Source organism: Lichenostomus cassidix, chromosome 4A, assembly GCF_008360975.1.
Source record: "Lichenostomus cassidix isolate B80296 chromosome 4A, HeHo_3.0, whole genome shotgun sequence".
NCBI lineage: Eukaryota > Metazoa > Chordata > Aves > Passeriformes > Meliphagidae > Lichenostomus > Lichenostomus cassidix.
Window position 1 is genome coordinate 8,146,552 of NC_139485.1, and position 17,348 is coordinate 8,163,899.

At 38.0% G+C, this 17,348-nt stretch overlaps 1 protein-coding gene across 2 annotated transcripts in view; it reads left to right on the forward strand.

Annotated features, from left to right (window-relative positions):
* COL4A6 (collagen type IV alpha 6 chain) overlaps positions 1–17,348 on the forward strand; it is a 106,996-nt gene that overhangs the window by 22,398 nt on the left and 67,250 nt on the right. Inside the window, exons 1-2 of one of the 2 annotated variants that reach the window (XM_085060366.1) lie at positions 9,620–9,718; positions 13,280–13,363. In XM_085060366.1, the coding sequence (XP_084916492.1) occupies positions 9,635–9,718; positions 13,280–13,363 (168 nt within the window). In that variant the 5' untranslated portion in view covers positions 9,620–9,634. Of the gene's footprint in view, positions 1–9,619; positions 9,719–13,279; positions 13,364–17,348 lie in introns of those variants that run through there. The other variant, XM_085060365.1, reaches the window with a different exon arrangement.

Below are 17,348 nucleotides of genomic sequence, written 5' to 3' on the forward strand. Positions count from 1 at the left end.
AGGATTCACCACTTCTTGCAAATCTTTAGCAAGGTCAGATTCTTTGCCCTTCAAACCAGTGCACCCAGCAAAGAAAATGACTAATCCCATGAGGAGCTGAGCCCATCAAAGTGAGAGTAGTAAATACGATTGAATACTTAAATTCAAACCTTGTATCCCCTGTCTTCTATGAAGTGCAGTCTAACATTGCAGTTAATCCGATCTAAGTGTGGGCTACCCTCTGTCCAGATTGTGGTTTCCTGCCTCCCTTGTGCTGGATCGATTAGAGGGTGAATTGGATCAGGTTATTGTTCTGACAGAAAAGTACTCTCTGCTCTTTTTCTGACCCTCTGTTTCCACAGACTCACGTTTGCTGGCTCTGAAGAGGTGGGAAGATGATACCAACTTTCCCGTCACTTCATGACAAATACACGATGATTTCAACAGAGATAGTATTCGTAAATGTCTTAAAGCAAATGAGTAAGATGCAGAAACTTTAACTTCAAAGTGCTGTACAAATTAAGAGGGCTTCTCAAACAAACATGCTTTTTCTGTCTAGTGCTACTGAAACCTGAAACTATAATGCTGTGTGTGTTTGTCTCATAGGTGATAATGTGGCAAAATTATCCAGGAGGTGTCTGAAGGACCTATATGGCTCTTTCTCACTGTTGCTTCATATCCACCTCTGGAGCATAATGCAGTGACTGCATTGTTGTAGATGTTCTCAGAGCTCAGGCCTGTAGAACTCAATTTTTTTCTTGTGTGAAGCTTTTAAGCAAAAGAAAAAATGGTGGAAATATATTTTAACAACTTTCTTAATTATTTGTTGCAAAAATTTTTATGTTTCTTTGTGTGTGAGCTCAGATGATCAGTCCTTCCAAAGAAAATTATCTACTCTCTTGTACATATTCCAGGTCACTAATATTAACTTGAATAGAGGCCAGTAGTCCTGATACTTACCTAGAATTGTCCTGTGCATATATTAGTAGGGTGCCCTGCTGAAATAGTCTGACAACTGCACAGAATGGCTTTGCTCTGTACTCTGTTTCTGCATGTGTTAACAATGCCATACGAAGTGCTCTAATGATGCCTGCAGTACAAAGTATTCTCACTCTTATGTACTGATTTTCTTCACTAAAATGGCTTTGGTTTGTAGGCCTGTAATTATAATGCTGTTTAAATTTTCCTCACTAGGTTATAGATTTTCATTTTTTCCTGCTGCTGATTTTTTATCAAAGGGAGCAAAGAACTGTCATAGCAAGAGTGAAAAGCAAGGCTTTCAGGACCTACCTTGTTTTCTAAAATTGATTTGAAATGGCTTTGACATCTTCAAGAATTTGAACCAGAATTTGTGGCTTGTTGTTTTGAGGATTTTAATTATTACCAGGATAGTAGAGAATATTTTCTAGAGTTTTTGTAGGTTTCTGGGATGGTTGCGTACTGCAAGCCCCAGGAAGGTGATGCCTTGTGTTAGTTTACTGTCTCCCAAGCCATCTATAGCTGAAGCAAAAAGGCAGCTAGAGAGGAAAGGAGGCTGGGGAGTTTGAAGTGTGTTCATTGGCAGAACACACCTGGTCTGCTCAACATGTGGGTGAGGTAGCTGTGGTCTGTAATTATAACCTCCAGGATAATGGCCAGGTCCATCTATAGGTACATGGCTGCTGCAATCTTGCAGCACTGGGAGTCCCATCTCTTGAGAGCTGATGAGTAAAATCACCTTGTAAAAAGCAAATTATTTAATCTGAAGTTACCTAAATCACTCTGGCAAGGACAATCAGTCTTACTGGGCAGTTCAAAGTATAGATTCTTTCCACTCCTGCATTTTCAGAAGTTCCAGGGAATAAGAAGCACTAAAATCAAAGTTATCTCTTGTCCAGATCTAAACTCTGTGTTGCTCAAAGTTTAACCCTTCAAAGGGCCATGCAATTGGAGTCTTGAAATATTCTCCTAAATTGTAATGCATGTAAATATTCCTAAGCCTGTTCTGATGCTAGGGCAGAGGTGGTTTTGGGAAATTCAGTGCAGGTCTGTAAGTTTTCTGTCAGTTCAGATAGATAAGTTTTGTTTCTTTATGCTAAGTTTGCTGATTTTTTTTTCCCGAATTTGCTCCAGATTTTCTTCTTTAGGATATAAGATTATCCTGGAGGCCATCCCTTCTTTTCCTGATAGTTGTAGGATCAGAATTCTTCAGTGTGTCATGTTGTGTCTTTGAATCCCTGAACAAAGTGACAGGGCTGCAAGGAGGTTGGTTTTCATTGTGTTTTGTGCTGCTGCTTTTTGGTGCAGAGTTGGTCAAGGGGAATTCAACAGAGTCTTGGTAATAGGCTCCAAAATCAAATGAACTTGTGCAAGGCAAATTTACAGCGTGCCTTTTCTCCTTAAGAAAAATCGCACTGGCAAACAATCTGAAAGAACCCAACATCTCAATAAGACACGGTCCCTCCCCTCTGCTCCCTGTCCTGAAAGGGCCCATTGTTTCCAGGTTTCAAGGTGGGCTCATTGACTTTCATGTTACCATGGAACCAGCGTGTCTTTTTTCCTGAATGATATTTGCTAGTAATCTCAACAGCTTTTTCAGCAACTTAACACAGGTGATTTGTGAGTGGACTCGGTTGGACTAAAGGCCAGCAAAGGACCTGTTTGATAAATCAGATGAAGAAATAAAATACGTAAAAATAATATTCTGGGGTAAGCCTTGGTTAAAAGAGGGAGGGCAGCTAACCAGAAATGCTGTTAACTGCCAGTTTCTATTATATGTAACACAGGAATGCTGATGTTGGATTTACATGCTGGAAAGCTTAAATACAAGTAAATCAAGTAAAGGTCTGTTAAAACTCAGAATTTAAAATTGACAGCAGTATCTAGTATGGAGTTACTTAAGCGAAAAAGGAAGAGGTACTTTTCATGGTAATTCATGATCCACACAGTTAAAAGTGAGATGATTCAAACATTCAATAAAGCCTATGCATACATTTACTATTTTTTCTCAATATATATCAGCCTGCTGTCTAATAATACAACTGCATAGAAAAATTTAGATGGAATAGTTTTTCTCTCAAAAATTATGATTCAGTGAATTTGAGGAATTTGATGGAATGGACCAATGTTTGTTGACCTTCTGTACAGGAAATTATAAACATTTTCATAAAATTAAGTCACTTTGCCCCTAGTCATGTTGTGGCAGTTTCATGTTTATACAATCAGAGGAAGATTGGATGATTTGCGAGAAGATACATTGGAATTCAAGCAGGAGTTAGATTGTGAGATGGTACAAGATGATTACACAGAATCACAGAATGGCTGGGGTCAGAAAGGACCTCAGGAGCTCCCCTGTTCCAGCCCTGCTGCTGCAGCAGGATCACCCAGAGCAAGCTGCACAGAATCACCCTGTCCAGAAGGGTTTTGGACATCTCCAAAGGAGACTCTCTGGGCAGCCTGTTTCAGTGCTCGGTCACCCTCACACTAAAGAAGCTTTTCCTCTATTCAGGTGTTGGAACTTTGTGCATTTGGCATTTAGTAAAGCAGTGATTTTTCATCAGTACTGTGTTAGACATATTTTTGTTGGTTCAGATAGAATCCTTGATTTGCTGAGTGTGCTATCATCTCACTGAATCTCGGGGTGCTCAGCACTTTGTAGAGTAAGTCCCTGGTGGGCCCAGTGCCAATAAGAACAGTTCCTTTCCCTGCCTGGCATTTCCCTGTGAGTGATAGCAGTTGGAAGTGTCTGAGTCTGTTATTTTAAGAACATCTGTTGTTTCGTGTCACAAACCACAGTATTTTTCAACAGGAGCCAGTGTAAAAGTTAGAATCTAGTTTACCAATTAAGGAAAAAATGGAGTACTCTTTTCTTAATACAGTGCAACTTGAACTAGAGTGCAAGTTAAAGTACAATAAGACAAGCTGTACAAAAACACATGGGAGCAATTAGTATCCAAAGTAGAGAAGAATTGTTTGTTCTTCCATTAGACTTTTAACTTATATTTGTCATGTTATTGTGCTGCTTGTGGCCAAAAAAAAAAAACCAAAAAAACAAAGCTGCTTAAGTTGGCAAAGCCCTTGAAAAAGGTTGTTTGAAATAGCATGGGTGTTTTTTTCACAGGAAGGACAGCTGTGCTTAGCTAGCATGTTGCTCAATGAGACCATAAATTTTAGGGCTAATCTTTATTTTATGAATTGTTGGGTTTGCTGTTCTGAGTGATAATGTTCAAGGTTGGATATTAAATTACTAAGAATTTTCTAGTAGTGTGTTTTCTACATTGCCTGTACAGCAATTTTTAATTTCCTTGGCAGGTGCTGTAGTGTAGTGTAGGTCATCCCTTGTCACACTATGTCTGGCAGCTAAGAAATAAATGAACTCAAGAGAACAGTTTAGGACATTTTGATATCTTAAGATGAGTTTTTTAGTGGTATGGTTTCCACTGTGACAGTGTCCATTCTGAACAGAAACTCTTTTTAATTTTTTTTTAATAAAACTTACCTTGAATATGGTGGCAGCTGGGTCTTAAATGAAAAGCCTTATCCTCTGAGTCCTCCATGTCTGAGATATTCTAAGTGTACAACAGTGCAGTCAGTCCTGAGAAACTGCTTGAGAGAATTTATACAAACAGGTCGTAAGATGTTGATTTCAGTGAAATTTTGTAATTTTTATCTCCACTGTATTGGTTTTCTCTATTTAGGTGACATCTGCCCATTATTATCTCTGGAAGGTTTCAGGGAAGACAGAGCAAGGCACTGCCTGAAGCAGAATGAATGTGCTCTTACAGGACGTTATTTTACAAACTATCTTCTGTAAACATACTTGATTGGACTTCCAGAATGAAATAACTGTTTGGCCTTGTCCATTTCTTTATGTTAGTTGGTTGAGACTTTATTTTAGCTGCTTTTACTTCCTGAGTCACTTTTTGTCATCTCCCAAATGAGAAGTCCGGGCACTATGGCTTTAGTTAAGACAGTGCTGTATCCAGTAGGTGAATGGGGATTAGAGGGTTAAAAATTTTTACAAGTCACCATTTCAAACAGTTGCTTGCAAGGGCACACACACTTATTGATAAAGATCTATGCCTTTGGCATAAAAGAGTTCTGAAGATTATATTAAGTAGGCATTTCTGTTCTAAATTGCATCAGACTCCCCAGTCTAATTTTGTACATAGCTTTAGTCTTTCTGATGACAGATTTTCCTTTGCATGGTTTAATAAAGACTGAAAAAATATTTCTTCAAATTTCATGTCAGGTTCTGTGACAAACCAGACATCTGAAAGTTGATGTTCCATTTGCTCACTCTATGCCTTTCTTATCTGTAAGACAATCTGAAAACAAAAACCTTGTTTTCTGTCCCCCCCCACATATAAAATAATATGTGAAACAAAAAAAAATCTAAAAGAAGTGTTCATTATATAGAGGAAGAAAAGTAAATTAAAAGATTAGATTAATCTTTGCATTATTTTCAGTTTGAGGAGCTGTGATAATGTCTCCAAAGATATTTTCATTTTTTTTAGCTCTGGCTAAGAATAGTTTCCTTTTGTCAGTTTTTCCTTCCCTTATGCAGTGCTAACTAACCATGACATTTGTTCTGAGTTTTCTAATATATCATTCTAAAGTTCATACTCTGCTTAGAAGCCTAGAAACACACTAAAAAATAGGATATTTGTAAATAAAATGATATATTTATTCTTCCAGTTCTATGTTTTGTCCTTTCTTGGTTTCCTGGGAGAAAATGTTGTGGCACACTTTGTCCCAGATTTAATCAGTACCTATTCCTCAGCACACATACACTTATCCTGTCAAAATACTGCATCATGCTATACCTCCTCTGATTTGTTTAATCTAGATAAATGGTATAAAGGCTTTCTGTCTTTACCCATTCCAGACAGGTAAGATTATCCATAATAGAGATTGTACATTTTGTCTTGGCAGAAGTTTGCAACATCCACAGTTGATGAATAGACATCCACTCTGCTCAGAAGTGTTACTTGAAATTAAATAGGCCTAACAATAAATTAAATACATGGCTACACAATGGAACGACGTAAATTTCTTTTGATATTTTATAGTTGTTTACCTGAGTTTATATTTTCTCACTTCTCCTTTATCAGTGTCACCAGGAATAGAAGTATCACGATAACCAGGGTCTTCTCCAACGTGTGGAACACAGCCTTTTTTGGTTTCTTGAGTTGCTCTCTAATTTACTTCTGGCTTAACCATGTAGTGATGTATTCAATGTACTCTGGGCAGACTGCAGGGGAATCCTTCAGCAAAACAGTTGTGCCTGCAGGGAAGGGCTTGACTGGCTGAATTACTACAAAGGGTTGTTTTACCATGAAAGGACAGGTTGCTTGAAAGCCTTAATGAAATGAGAAGGGCAGCCCAGAAAATCAGTTTGAACCAAGAGCTGTAATAGTAAATACAACATCCTGTTGTGCACATCATGTGCTATTATCTAAGTGTGATGGAAGTGTGGTTATTCTGTGGCAATAAAATTGCACGTTGATTTTACATCTTGGATTCATCAGATAAACCACAACCCTCAGAGTCCTGAGTGATCATCTTAAATTGTGAACTGTGGTTTATTCTGCAGATCATGAAAGGTGTGGCCAGAACTCTTTCTCCACCATCAAAAACATCCATTTTATTTTATCCTAAAAAGACTAATTTTTCAGGTTTTCTCTTTTCCTAACCTTTGTTCCATATGGAATGAAAAAAATGTATGAAATGCAGTATTTCCAGTAGATAAAATTTTTGCCCTCCCTGTCTCCTCCCAGAGATGGTTTGTTTGAAAAATACTTTGCAGGACCACCACTGTGTTTGTAGAGGACTTTGAGATAAATGTGTTTCTAGATAAGCTGTGTTTAGAAACATGTGGTTATTTTCATCAGCATGATAGGAGAGCTCATCAAAGTCACTTCACAGTCTACAACTATGGCTAGAAAAGGGAATTATTTTAGTAAATCCACAGTTAGTTATGTAAGCCTGCTTGCATGGTGATATAATATCTCAAATGCGTACTCTTGGGTTTTTGACATAATTTACTTTTATGATTTTCCACCTGTAGCTTATTCTTTGTAATTCTGATATTTTTATAGTGTTGGAAAATTCTTAATTGCCAACTGATTTTTCCTCTGTTAGGGACTAAACGGGAAGCCTTTGGACTTCAAAGGGCATTTAGACTGCATTTGCTGCTTGGATGGGCCTTTTATGCAACTTTTCTTTTGCAGAGTTGTAGGGCTACAGACGAACAACATGTCTGAATTTTACTCTTATGTTGCTGTTGAGCAGCTAGCAGAGTAATGAATGCATCGGTTCTCAGTGGCAAGAAGGAATGACCTTTATTGTTTTGATTTCATCACATTTATAGAGTTCTCAAAAGTCACCCAGATTGGTCAGTCAGAAGCCTTCCCCCAGGCCTGATTGGCCAGGCCTGCACTGTCCAAGTTCTGGGACACTGTTCCAAAACATCCAAACTTTATCTTTATTTACAAAAACACAAGAAAACTTCCCATGGGAAAAACTGTGCTAGCCACACTCTTATTACTTTTAATTTGTTTGCTTTGTTGAAGGTGCATGCAGATGTATATACAAATTTAAGGATGTACTATATGCATCATTCATTATTTTTCATTTTAGCATAGAGAAACTGATTTATCACTGACATTTACACTAGCACAGGATGTTTGTAAATGGTACTGATGTCCTGGTGGTATTCTGCATTTCTCATAAAGGATAAATGTCCAATCAAGAGTGCAAAGTAGTTAACAGCCAAGAGTAGACAGTTGTGTGCTCCTGGGACATGTTGTGGCTTGAAAAGTCCCACTCCCTGAAGATAGAAATAGTACACTAGAAATAGCATAGAAGATAGAGGAACAGCTCCAAATATATTTACTTAAAAAAAAACCCTCCACATTTTTTTTTCTTAATTATGTTTACTACTGTGGTGCCCAAGCAGTTAGTTAACAACAAGGACCCATTGTGCAGGGTCCAAATCAAACGTAGTACAGACATCTTCTTCCCCTAAAGGAGAGCAATTTCTTCGTGATTCTACTCTTTGAAGTATTTTGTGGGTGGAGCACAAAGTGCCTCCCTGGTTTCTTTTGTGATTTAATTAACCAAGAACACGCTATGTGCGTGGTACTTTCCAGAGCTGATTTAGTAAATCTTCACTTGAGGACTTAAAACACAGTGGGATGTCTCACTGTGCTATTTGCAGTGGCTTTACTCTGTTCTTGCTTCAGTCAATGACAAAACTTGGAGGGAAATTAGTGAGGGCGTACCCACATACAAGCCGGCTCTTATTTTCAGGATCACAAAGTGCAAGGGAATAGAAGCTCTACAGAGATAGAGGTTAAAGAGTGAATCATGTTGGTAATCTAACAGGTAGTCTTCTGACAGGTCCAGGAGATGACTGCATAAGTTTTCATTTAGATAGTCTATAATTATATAGACTTTCAGCTGTTTGGGCGTTTTGTCCCTTCTGTAACTAGTGATGTAGATCTTCTATTTAAAAAGTGGGATGAAAGCTTAAGTAAGAGCAAATGAGTTGCTGAGTTGTTTATCTGTCCCACTCCAAATGGACGGAGTGACCTTAATGTAGATATTGTAAGTGAACTGGGAAAGCTGGGTAAACTTTAAACCTTTGGGCCATAATAATTTGCTAACTTCTGCTGCTCATGAGAGTGGTTCTTGGTACATTCCACCCTGTCTGCAGCTGACATGTGCCATCTCTTTTGGAAATTTAATCTGGGGTGAGTATATTAGTAATCTGAACAGACAAATACCATGGCTGTAACCATTAGTTTGGGATACAGGCAGAGCTAATTGTCTGTGTGTAAAACAGAGATACCCAGCCCATCTGGGTATAATTTCTAATATTAATGACAGGCTCCAGCAGCAATAATTTCTTTCTACAGGAATGTTTTTTAAGGTAAACCCTGTTCTTAATCACTCATTTTTATTTTCAAAACTGCAGTCCTCTGGTAATTAATCATGGGAGGTGAGTGTTTCTTAATGAGTGACTTGTTAATGTGACTGGGAATTTGAATACGAGGCACTGTGGGAGATCATTTAATGCAGATTTGGAATCTCTACCACAGTTAGAAGGAGTGCTTGCATTCCCTCCCCAAAATATGGACTTTGTAGAATAAGAATTTTTTGTCAGAATAATGTGGTGGTTGAAGTAGTCCTAGACATTTTTATCATGTACCATGTCATGGGAAGGGGATGCAGGAGCTTTCCTATCTAGGCATTCTGGAAATACTAGAGGCATAAAAATGGCTATGGCTCATCAGGATTATTTATGTCACTTTGCTGTGAGAAAAGTTGCTGCCTGGATTTTTTCAGTGTCTGTGGAAGTGTGCATACCTGGACATTCAGTGCTGAGGGCAACCTTTTCCTAATCCTGACAAGGAAGGAATCTGGAATATTCCAAACAGCTTATTTTGTCCTATGGGCTAATCAAAAGAAATGTGGGCTGCATTGCAGCTAAAAGCTACATGGCATATTTATTTAAAATAATAGTGTCAGATAAAAGAGGGAGTTTCACACACTTCCCTCATGTGTTTTGTAATAACACTACTTCTGTTATGCTTATAGAGGAATTTTCATCTTTCTCAAGGTGATTACTCCTGAAGAAGCAATAGTGCGATTTGTTTTTTCTTTCCATGTCATGTTCAGAGTCATCTGTGACAGGGAAAGGCAATCTGCTGTACTGCTTTGGCCTTTGTGGGAGCTGAGGCAAATCCAGGAGGAGGTAATGCATGCCCTTATTTCTTTGTAGGATTGCCTTGTGCTCAGACAGGTATCCTGAGGGTGTTGCTGTGAAATTTTGCAAGGGTGTCTGAATGTCTGGTACTGTGACTGTAATTTCCATAGTCATCCGCAGGTAATAAGATTCTGAACTATGTGAAAATTGTTTATTTGAAGATTCCAGAAGTTTTCATTATACATCCTGTCCAGCTTTTGATTATGAAGTTTCTTGTTATGACTTTGTACTGGGGCTGTAGTGGGGCAGTACTTAACATGAGTTGGGAAGTTACTGGAGACAAGTCAGAGATTCTTTTGCTTTCTGTTTCATCATAGTCAACTTCTTTTTGGTCATCATCCTTTTTTTCCTCTTTTATCACAAGTATGCTCTTTTTTTAGCGTACTTTACATACTCCAGTTTTGCATGCTGCCATTCCTTAGAATTCATTCTTTTCTAAAATTTATTTGCCCATATCCACCACTTCTACTTTAGCTTCCTCATGAGAAAGATGATCTTTTTAACCTTTTGGTGGTCCTTTCCCAAAACATGCTCTCAGCTCGTTCCTCTGGCTTCATTTTCCAATCTGACTGAAGTCATTGTCTTCAGGCAAGAGATTTTTAAGTCTTCTGCAGTTGATCCTTTGAAGAAGGATCTACTACTTCTGCTACAGAGCAGAAGTTTTGATGCAAAAAGGAGTCCCAGCTCTTGCACCTGATCTGTGCTTTCTGGAGGTCTCACACTGAAGTCCTTTGTTAGGTGCTTCACTCTTACCTGTGCTGCAGGTACAATTTTCAGATTTGCAGGCAAGTCCTTCCAGGTAAATTTATTCTGTTGCCTTTTGTGTCGCTTTAGAGAAGCTGGAATGAGCATTCTGGGGCTTTTCCTATGGCATCACAGCTGTTAGGTCTCTTTACTCTCTTTGGCTCCAGTCCAGAACAAGCTGAAGTCAATGGAAAGATTTGAATGCCACTGCTTCTTCATGAATCAACTGTACATAAATACTTGATAGAGATATACCAGAAGCAGGAGAGGAAAATTGTCCTTACAATGACTCTTGGTTTTGAATGTCCTTTAATAATAATTTCTTACTAGTACTAATACTTCTTAAATAAAGTGGGTTTTTTCTACATTGAAATCATGATAATGATTCTTATGTAAGCCTGAAATAACTCAGCTAAAATCAGTTTATATTATGGCTATTTAAATCTCAGAGTATATATTTTTGTAACAGTGATGCTATTTTGTATTTGGTTTTTTGTTTTCAAGATCTGGGTCTGCTTCCATACAATGAAATGAAAATGGTTTAATGAATTTCTGTTATAATGGTGGTGCTTAGCACCATAACTAATAACCTTGTTTCTTTTAATGCTTGTTGTTTCTCAAGAGGATATTAATCAATCTCAAATGTAGAGCAGTAGGAAAAAGTCTCTTCCCTGAATGCATACACAGAACAAGTATGACAGGCTCATGTTTACATGGTCAGGTTACAACCTGTAAATGTTTGAATGACCTTGCATTCATATATTTGAATGGAAAAATGTATTAAACCTTTTCAGAAGAGAACACTGTTGTCTAGAATCTTATATGCAGCCTTTAGAGTTGTATTCACAAATATTATGCACGTGGCTGTTTGCTATTTAAATAGTCATGGAGTGTCTAATGTCAGCTACTTCCCCTAAATAAAATACTCAGGACATGGACACCTGGTTTGGAGCCAAATGGCTTTGCTTTGCTTCCTTTCCAAATGCCTTCATTCACAAGTGAGCAAAATGACTCCTCATGCTGTGAAAAAGGAACCTAGAAGTACACAGTGAACACAATTTTACACAAAATAGGGACATACTTTCAGTTTTTAACAAAGCTCAATGAGAGTTTCATCCAGCTTCCAATAAATTAAAGAGAAGTACTTCTTTTGACTTTAGTGGGATTTTGACTGGAGCCATATTTACTATCTGCATCACTGATGGGAGCAGCAGGAGCCAGCGGGATGGAAAGAATTGTGGATTTTTGTCCAGTCCTCTGCCACTGGGAAGGACCTGACTGCCACCAGAGGCAGGGGATTAGTGCTCCGAGACAGTGACTGTTGCAAGGCAGTGACCTGGGAGGAATCCTGAGCTGTGGGGAAAAGAAGCTTCTTTGCCATTTCTCACTCATAGGAGGCAGCAGAATGGACAGAGCCATGAGCCCCAAGGGCTTGTGCAAATGACTGCTGGAACAAGGAATAATCTGAAGAAAAAGTTGATTGGAAGTTGAAATCTTTGGAGAATCTAAGGTTGAATAAGTGACTGGGAAAGCATAATTTGACTACCTGGAGGCATAAAGCTATCTGTGAAGAGTTTAAACATAAGTTTAAGTGTCAGGAATAGAGATACACATTGCCTAGCAATGGATCCAAATTTCCACTGTGAAATGTGCGTATAATCGTGGCAAATTTGTGTCTTGGTGCACTTCACTCTCCGAACAAGTTTACAAAGAAAAGACCCCTCAGCAGGGTGTCCATTAAGATAGGGATCAGTTTTTATGTACTGAGCCCTTGCTGTTGTACATTGCTTCATGGTGATCATTCCTAGTCTGAGCAGAAAGTTTGGAGATGCTCTTACAGTCTATTGTATGACCTCTGGATACAGTTGGTCTCCTTCGCTTTGCTATCGGGTGTTTTACAGACTGGTTAGTTGTTTTGGTTTTGTTTGTTGTTTGGAGTTTTATTTTACCTCTACTTCATTGTTTGTTTTATTTTCTGCTGCCGACAGTCAGAATTGTCCATGGTGTGTTTCCTGTAATGGTGCCTCTCCTGTGGTATCTTTCTCTCTTCAGGTCAAGTTTTGTGTTAGATCCTACCCCAGGATTTTAATGGATAGTCCAAAAGCCTCATATCTAATGGAGCCTCATCTTAAAAAAGACTGCAGAATGGTTTCTTAGGGGTTTTTTTATGCTTGATGCCACTTAGAATTTCTTGGAGGTTGTTACGACTATTTTACAAGAGTTAACATGCCTTTCTAGATAGGGAAGCATGGGAGGTTAGATTTAAGGCTTTTTGTTAATGCCTGTTAATTCTAAATCCAAAGGTGTTTAATTTAGCAAAATGGTGTAAACATCAGCATGTAGAGAGGGTTTTTATTTACCTTTGGCAGAAAACTGATCAAGTGATGTCAGACTAGTTACTTTCTTTGAGAAAGCTGATTCAAAGAAGTTCAAAAGTTGAGAAGCTTGCATGAATTGTCTTTCATTTTTCACGTTCCTCACTGTCAGGAAAATTTAAAGTATTTAAAAATATTTCCTGTGAATGCTTTTAGTAAGGAAGTGTTCAGCTCCAGTCTGAACTTGTTTTGGCACTTAGTTTGGTCACCTTGATATGAGAAGCTTAAATGTTTATTTGGTAATTCTGAAAATGAACCAGTTGTGGAGAAGTTAAAATGTAATTATATTTTGCCCAGTTACTTCCCAGCAAATTCAGACAACAAACGTAACATAGGTGAAAAGTGCTGAAACCAAGAGTTTTAATTAAAAAGATCTTCAGTTAATAAATAGTTATGAAATTAAAATTTTTAATTTTTTTTCTTTTTTTAGGGTGGAAAGAAGTCCTACAGTGGGCTGTGTAGGGGCCGCGACTGCAGCGCTGGATGCAAATGTTTTCCAGAGAAGGGTGCACGGGTAAGTTTGTTTACACTAATATAACTTGTGCTTGCTTCTTATCAATCCTTTAGAAATAAATAAATAAATGAACAAGCCCCATGTTAATATGTGTAATTCTCAATCTAATGACTTCATGAAACGACAAATAATGAAGACCAGCTCCATTTCAAATGTCCCTGGCCAAGATTTCAAAAGCGGCTCTAAAGATTTACAAATAGCTTGCTTTGTAATGAGTCTTCAATAGAATCCTATTTCTTTATGGGGTCTGAGCTCTAGTTCAAAAGAAGTCAGATGGTTTTTAAGTAGATTATAACAATTAAAATTAGGGAAATCAAAGTAGTGTGAGCTTCCAGTACAGGTTTTGCCCAGGCCTTACTGTAATAGCTTCTGTTTATTTGTGGTAGTGTTTTTGATTTGTGTATTTAGTTGTGGAGGAAATACAACTTGGAATGGATCTAAGCAATTCCCTTTGAGAAAGTTGCTTGTGTAGCTAAAGTCTCTCTCTGAAGTCTTATTTGAAAAAATCAAATGTTTAAGCAAGATTTCCATAAAAATCTTTAATTTCTTTTGATTGCATGAAAAGACTATAACTTATCTTAATGCAGCTGCTTATCTCCTGTCTTAGGGGAATGCAGTTACTGACTTCACTCTGCCTCTGACTGCAATGTTAATTTTTGTCCAGACCCCATCTACTTAAAGTTTTATCTTAAGCTCTAGAGTATTTTAACATGTATAAAAATGAATCTTACAGATTTTGCTTTTGGAGTTGAAAGGAGGAAAGAGCACATTATAGGTACTTGAGGAATTGGAAAGGCTTAAAGAGAGGGCAAATAATACTAGTTGTCGTGTTTAATTATTCAGCTGTACTTCCCGAGATCATATTGAAAACTCATCCTCTGAGTTTTTAAAACTCATCCTCTGAGAACTTAAGTCTTATTTAAACAGTGATTTTTTTTCCTGTCTCTTTTGGTGACGCAGTATGTGTATATTTAAAGCATCACTTTCCAGGACTGGATTTAGGAAAATGTTGCTGTGTAAAAATGATTGTCAGAATGGGTTTAAATGTTTTTCTAATAGTAGATGGAGTTGAGTGTGAATGCTTAATTGATAACTGATGATGTGTTTGCTCTGGAAATATAAAAATTCTTTCAATTCATCATGTGGCAGAGGGAAAACATGTCTAAACAGATAAGCAGAATAACTTTGTAAGGAAGTTCTCAATATACCCTAGAATATGAGCTAAAGTGAATTGCTCAATACCTTTTGTGATTAGATACAGTAAAGGACAGACCTAGTTTGGTTCTGGAACACAATATCCTGTAAATGCTTTGACCTTTAGATAGCAATGAGCATCATTCTTCTGTCTCTTTACATTCCTGGGGTCTAACTTGATTGTTTGAACTGGCCACAACGCTGTTGACCTTGCAGTTTGAGCTCTTGGCATCTCTTTTGTTAAGATGTCACAAAGATTTTAAGCTGTTTTCATTGCTGAGCTGAGAACTCATTTGGCTTTTAGCTTGTTTCTTATGTGACCTGTACTGGTAGGGCATTTTCAGTCCTTGAAACATGTGTTCCATCCTACTGAGATCTGTCCATGGAGTAAACTGTCTGCTGCAAGTGGTAATCTTTCCCTTTTACAACACCACTTCCATCAAGTGTACTGAGCCCTCCTGACACCTTCTTGGACATCTGCAGGCAGCTGCTGGAGGCCTGCTATGCCAGAGGATAAGGAGGTGACTGGCTGAACTGGGAAAGTGGATGGTGTGATTATGTATCCCACAGCACAGCTTGTTTCTTGCAGGACACTCTACAGCCTGAGGCTAATTCCTTGCCTTCCTGCCTGGCTTCTTCTCCACTGCTGCAAAGCCTTTAAGTTCAGAAAGGCAAATGGGAGACAGGACTTTGCCAATGCCCTGAATCCATATTTGGTTTTAAAAAAGGTTTCAGCTGTCAATTTTGCACAATTAACCAGATCAGAATAAAGCTAAGCTTTCTTTTTAAAAGAAGGAAATAGCTAAAAAGCACAAGAACAATGACAATAAGCTGACAGCTTAATGAAAATAATATAGACAATGTCCCTGAATGCACTTCTGATCAGATCAAGCTTTAAAAAATTTATTTAGGCAGTAAAAACATCAAAACTGCTTAACTACTTGATTAGTGTAAGATAGTTCTAGAAATGGGATGTGTATAACCCACATGTGCCCATGCTCTTGTTTTTGCTATAGACTGTTGGTGTATGTGCAGGATATATTAAAAAAATACCAAAAAACACAAAGAAACACCAACCAACCAAAAAAACCACCCCAAAACCCAACAAACCGGTATAATCTCCCTATCTGTAAGACTGAGCTTGTTAGAAGACTAATCTCCATGAAGTGAGTCAGCAATTTGTGGAATAATTGAGATTCTTTTCTGAAGGAAGGGTGGTACGGTACTTGTCTAGCAGCCCCTTAGGGAGCTCTCCTAGCAGAGTGGTAAGGCACATCTCCTAACAGAACAAAATTTCCTTTCTATTGTCCAAATGCTTGCGTTACATTTGAAAAGCCATTTTGCTACCTTGTACCCATTTTAGGCTGTGCATTGGAGCTTAATATGATCCAGTTTAATGTGAAGCCTGCACAAGGAGAAATCTGTTATTGGGGGCATTCTTCATCTTAGCCAGCAATTCAGAATTGGTTGAATTGGTTCTTTTATCTAATGATAAGTTAATGCCTGTCTGTATGTGATTCAGTGGTCAAACTCATGGGCCATGTTGCAGCCATTCTTCCCTCGTTATCAGTTTTTATCTTGTAAAGATTTGCGAGTAGCAGTCCAGTGATTTGTGCAGAGGTCCAGTTCTTAGTGGAGAAGTGTTACCTTCACTGAAGGGTCCCAGCCAGGACCTTGTCTGGAGGTTTTCTCAGAGGTCAAATTAAAAGGTTAAACTGAGTGTGTGGCTCTTACTACTTAAGTACACGAGAAGATATCTAGTTGTTTCTATATCATATGATAGTTTAACAGTAAATGTAATAGCAAGGGAAGCCCAGAAGACTGATTTTAAATATAGAAGTTTTGGGTCTGGTTGTTCAGTTCCCCTAAACTGCATTGTCAGAACTTGCACTGATTTTGATATGAAAGCTAATGTAATGCTGTGCAAGTGAGGAGGTAAATGTAAGTTCTGACACTAGTCACCGTCTAGTGCAAGGCTGAGTTTCTGATGTGTTTAGTTCCAGTGCAGGTGAGCCATCTACAGCTATAACATTTTTGGTACTGTCAGAAGAAATGATTGTGTTTAAAAGAGTGTTTTTCACTCCACTTGCTCACTGTTTGTCCACAGTTTACGTGCAGGGATAATGCCCTTTAAAAGTTTCATACTGTATTGATGACTGTCTTGCTAAGAAATGCGCTGCAGATAAGTCAGCAGGGAACAGGAGGCATTTTCCACACTTGCAGAATATCAAGAAGCACTAAATAGTTGGCAGCCTGTACCATTTCATTTTGCAGCTCATTTTGCATTTGTTTATAATAATGTTGCCTTTTTTGTTTTTATATAATGTCATCGACTTTCAAACACTCACAAAGATAAACTAGCAGACACAGTCCTTGTTGCGTGTATACCTTCTCCTGATGCCTGTTCGCTTATCTTGGAATTTACAACAATATTAGAGTTTGTTTTAAACTTTGCTCAACATGTGTTGGAGCTAATATTCCAGATTTTTTTCATTCTCCCCCACCAAAAAAGAAATTAGGAAAAACAATTTAAAAATTGTTACCAAGGCTTCACAAGTTACTCAGGAGAGGCTGTGTCCCAGGCAGCTTTTACAGCCTAAAAGTGCAGTAAATTGGGAAAACTTGATGTTACTAATTATATTTCTTTTTTTCCCCTGTAATCATGTCAAATAATGTATGTGTTTTTTACATGTTCTTTAAAGCCCATTAAAATATCATTGTGTGATCAATTAGAAGACTATTAATGGCATTAGAGAGCCTCTTTCCTGTCTCAGAAAAAAACTCCACAGAG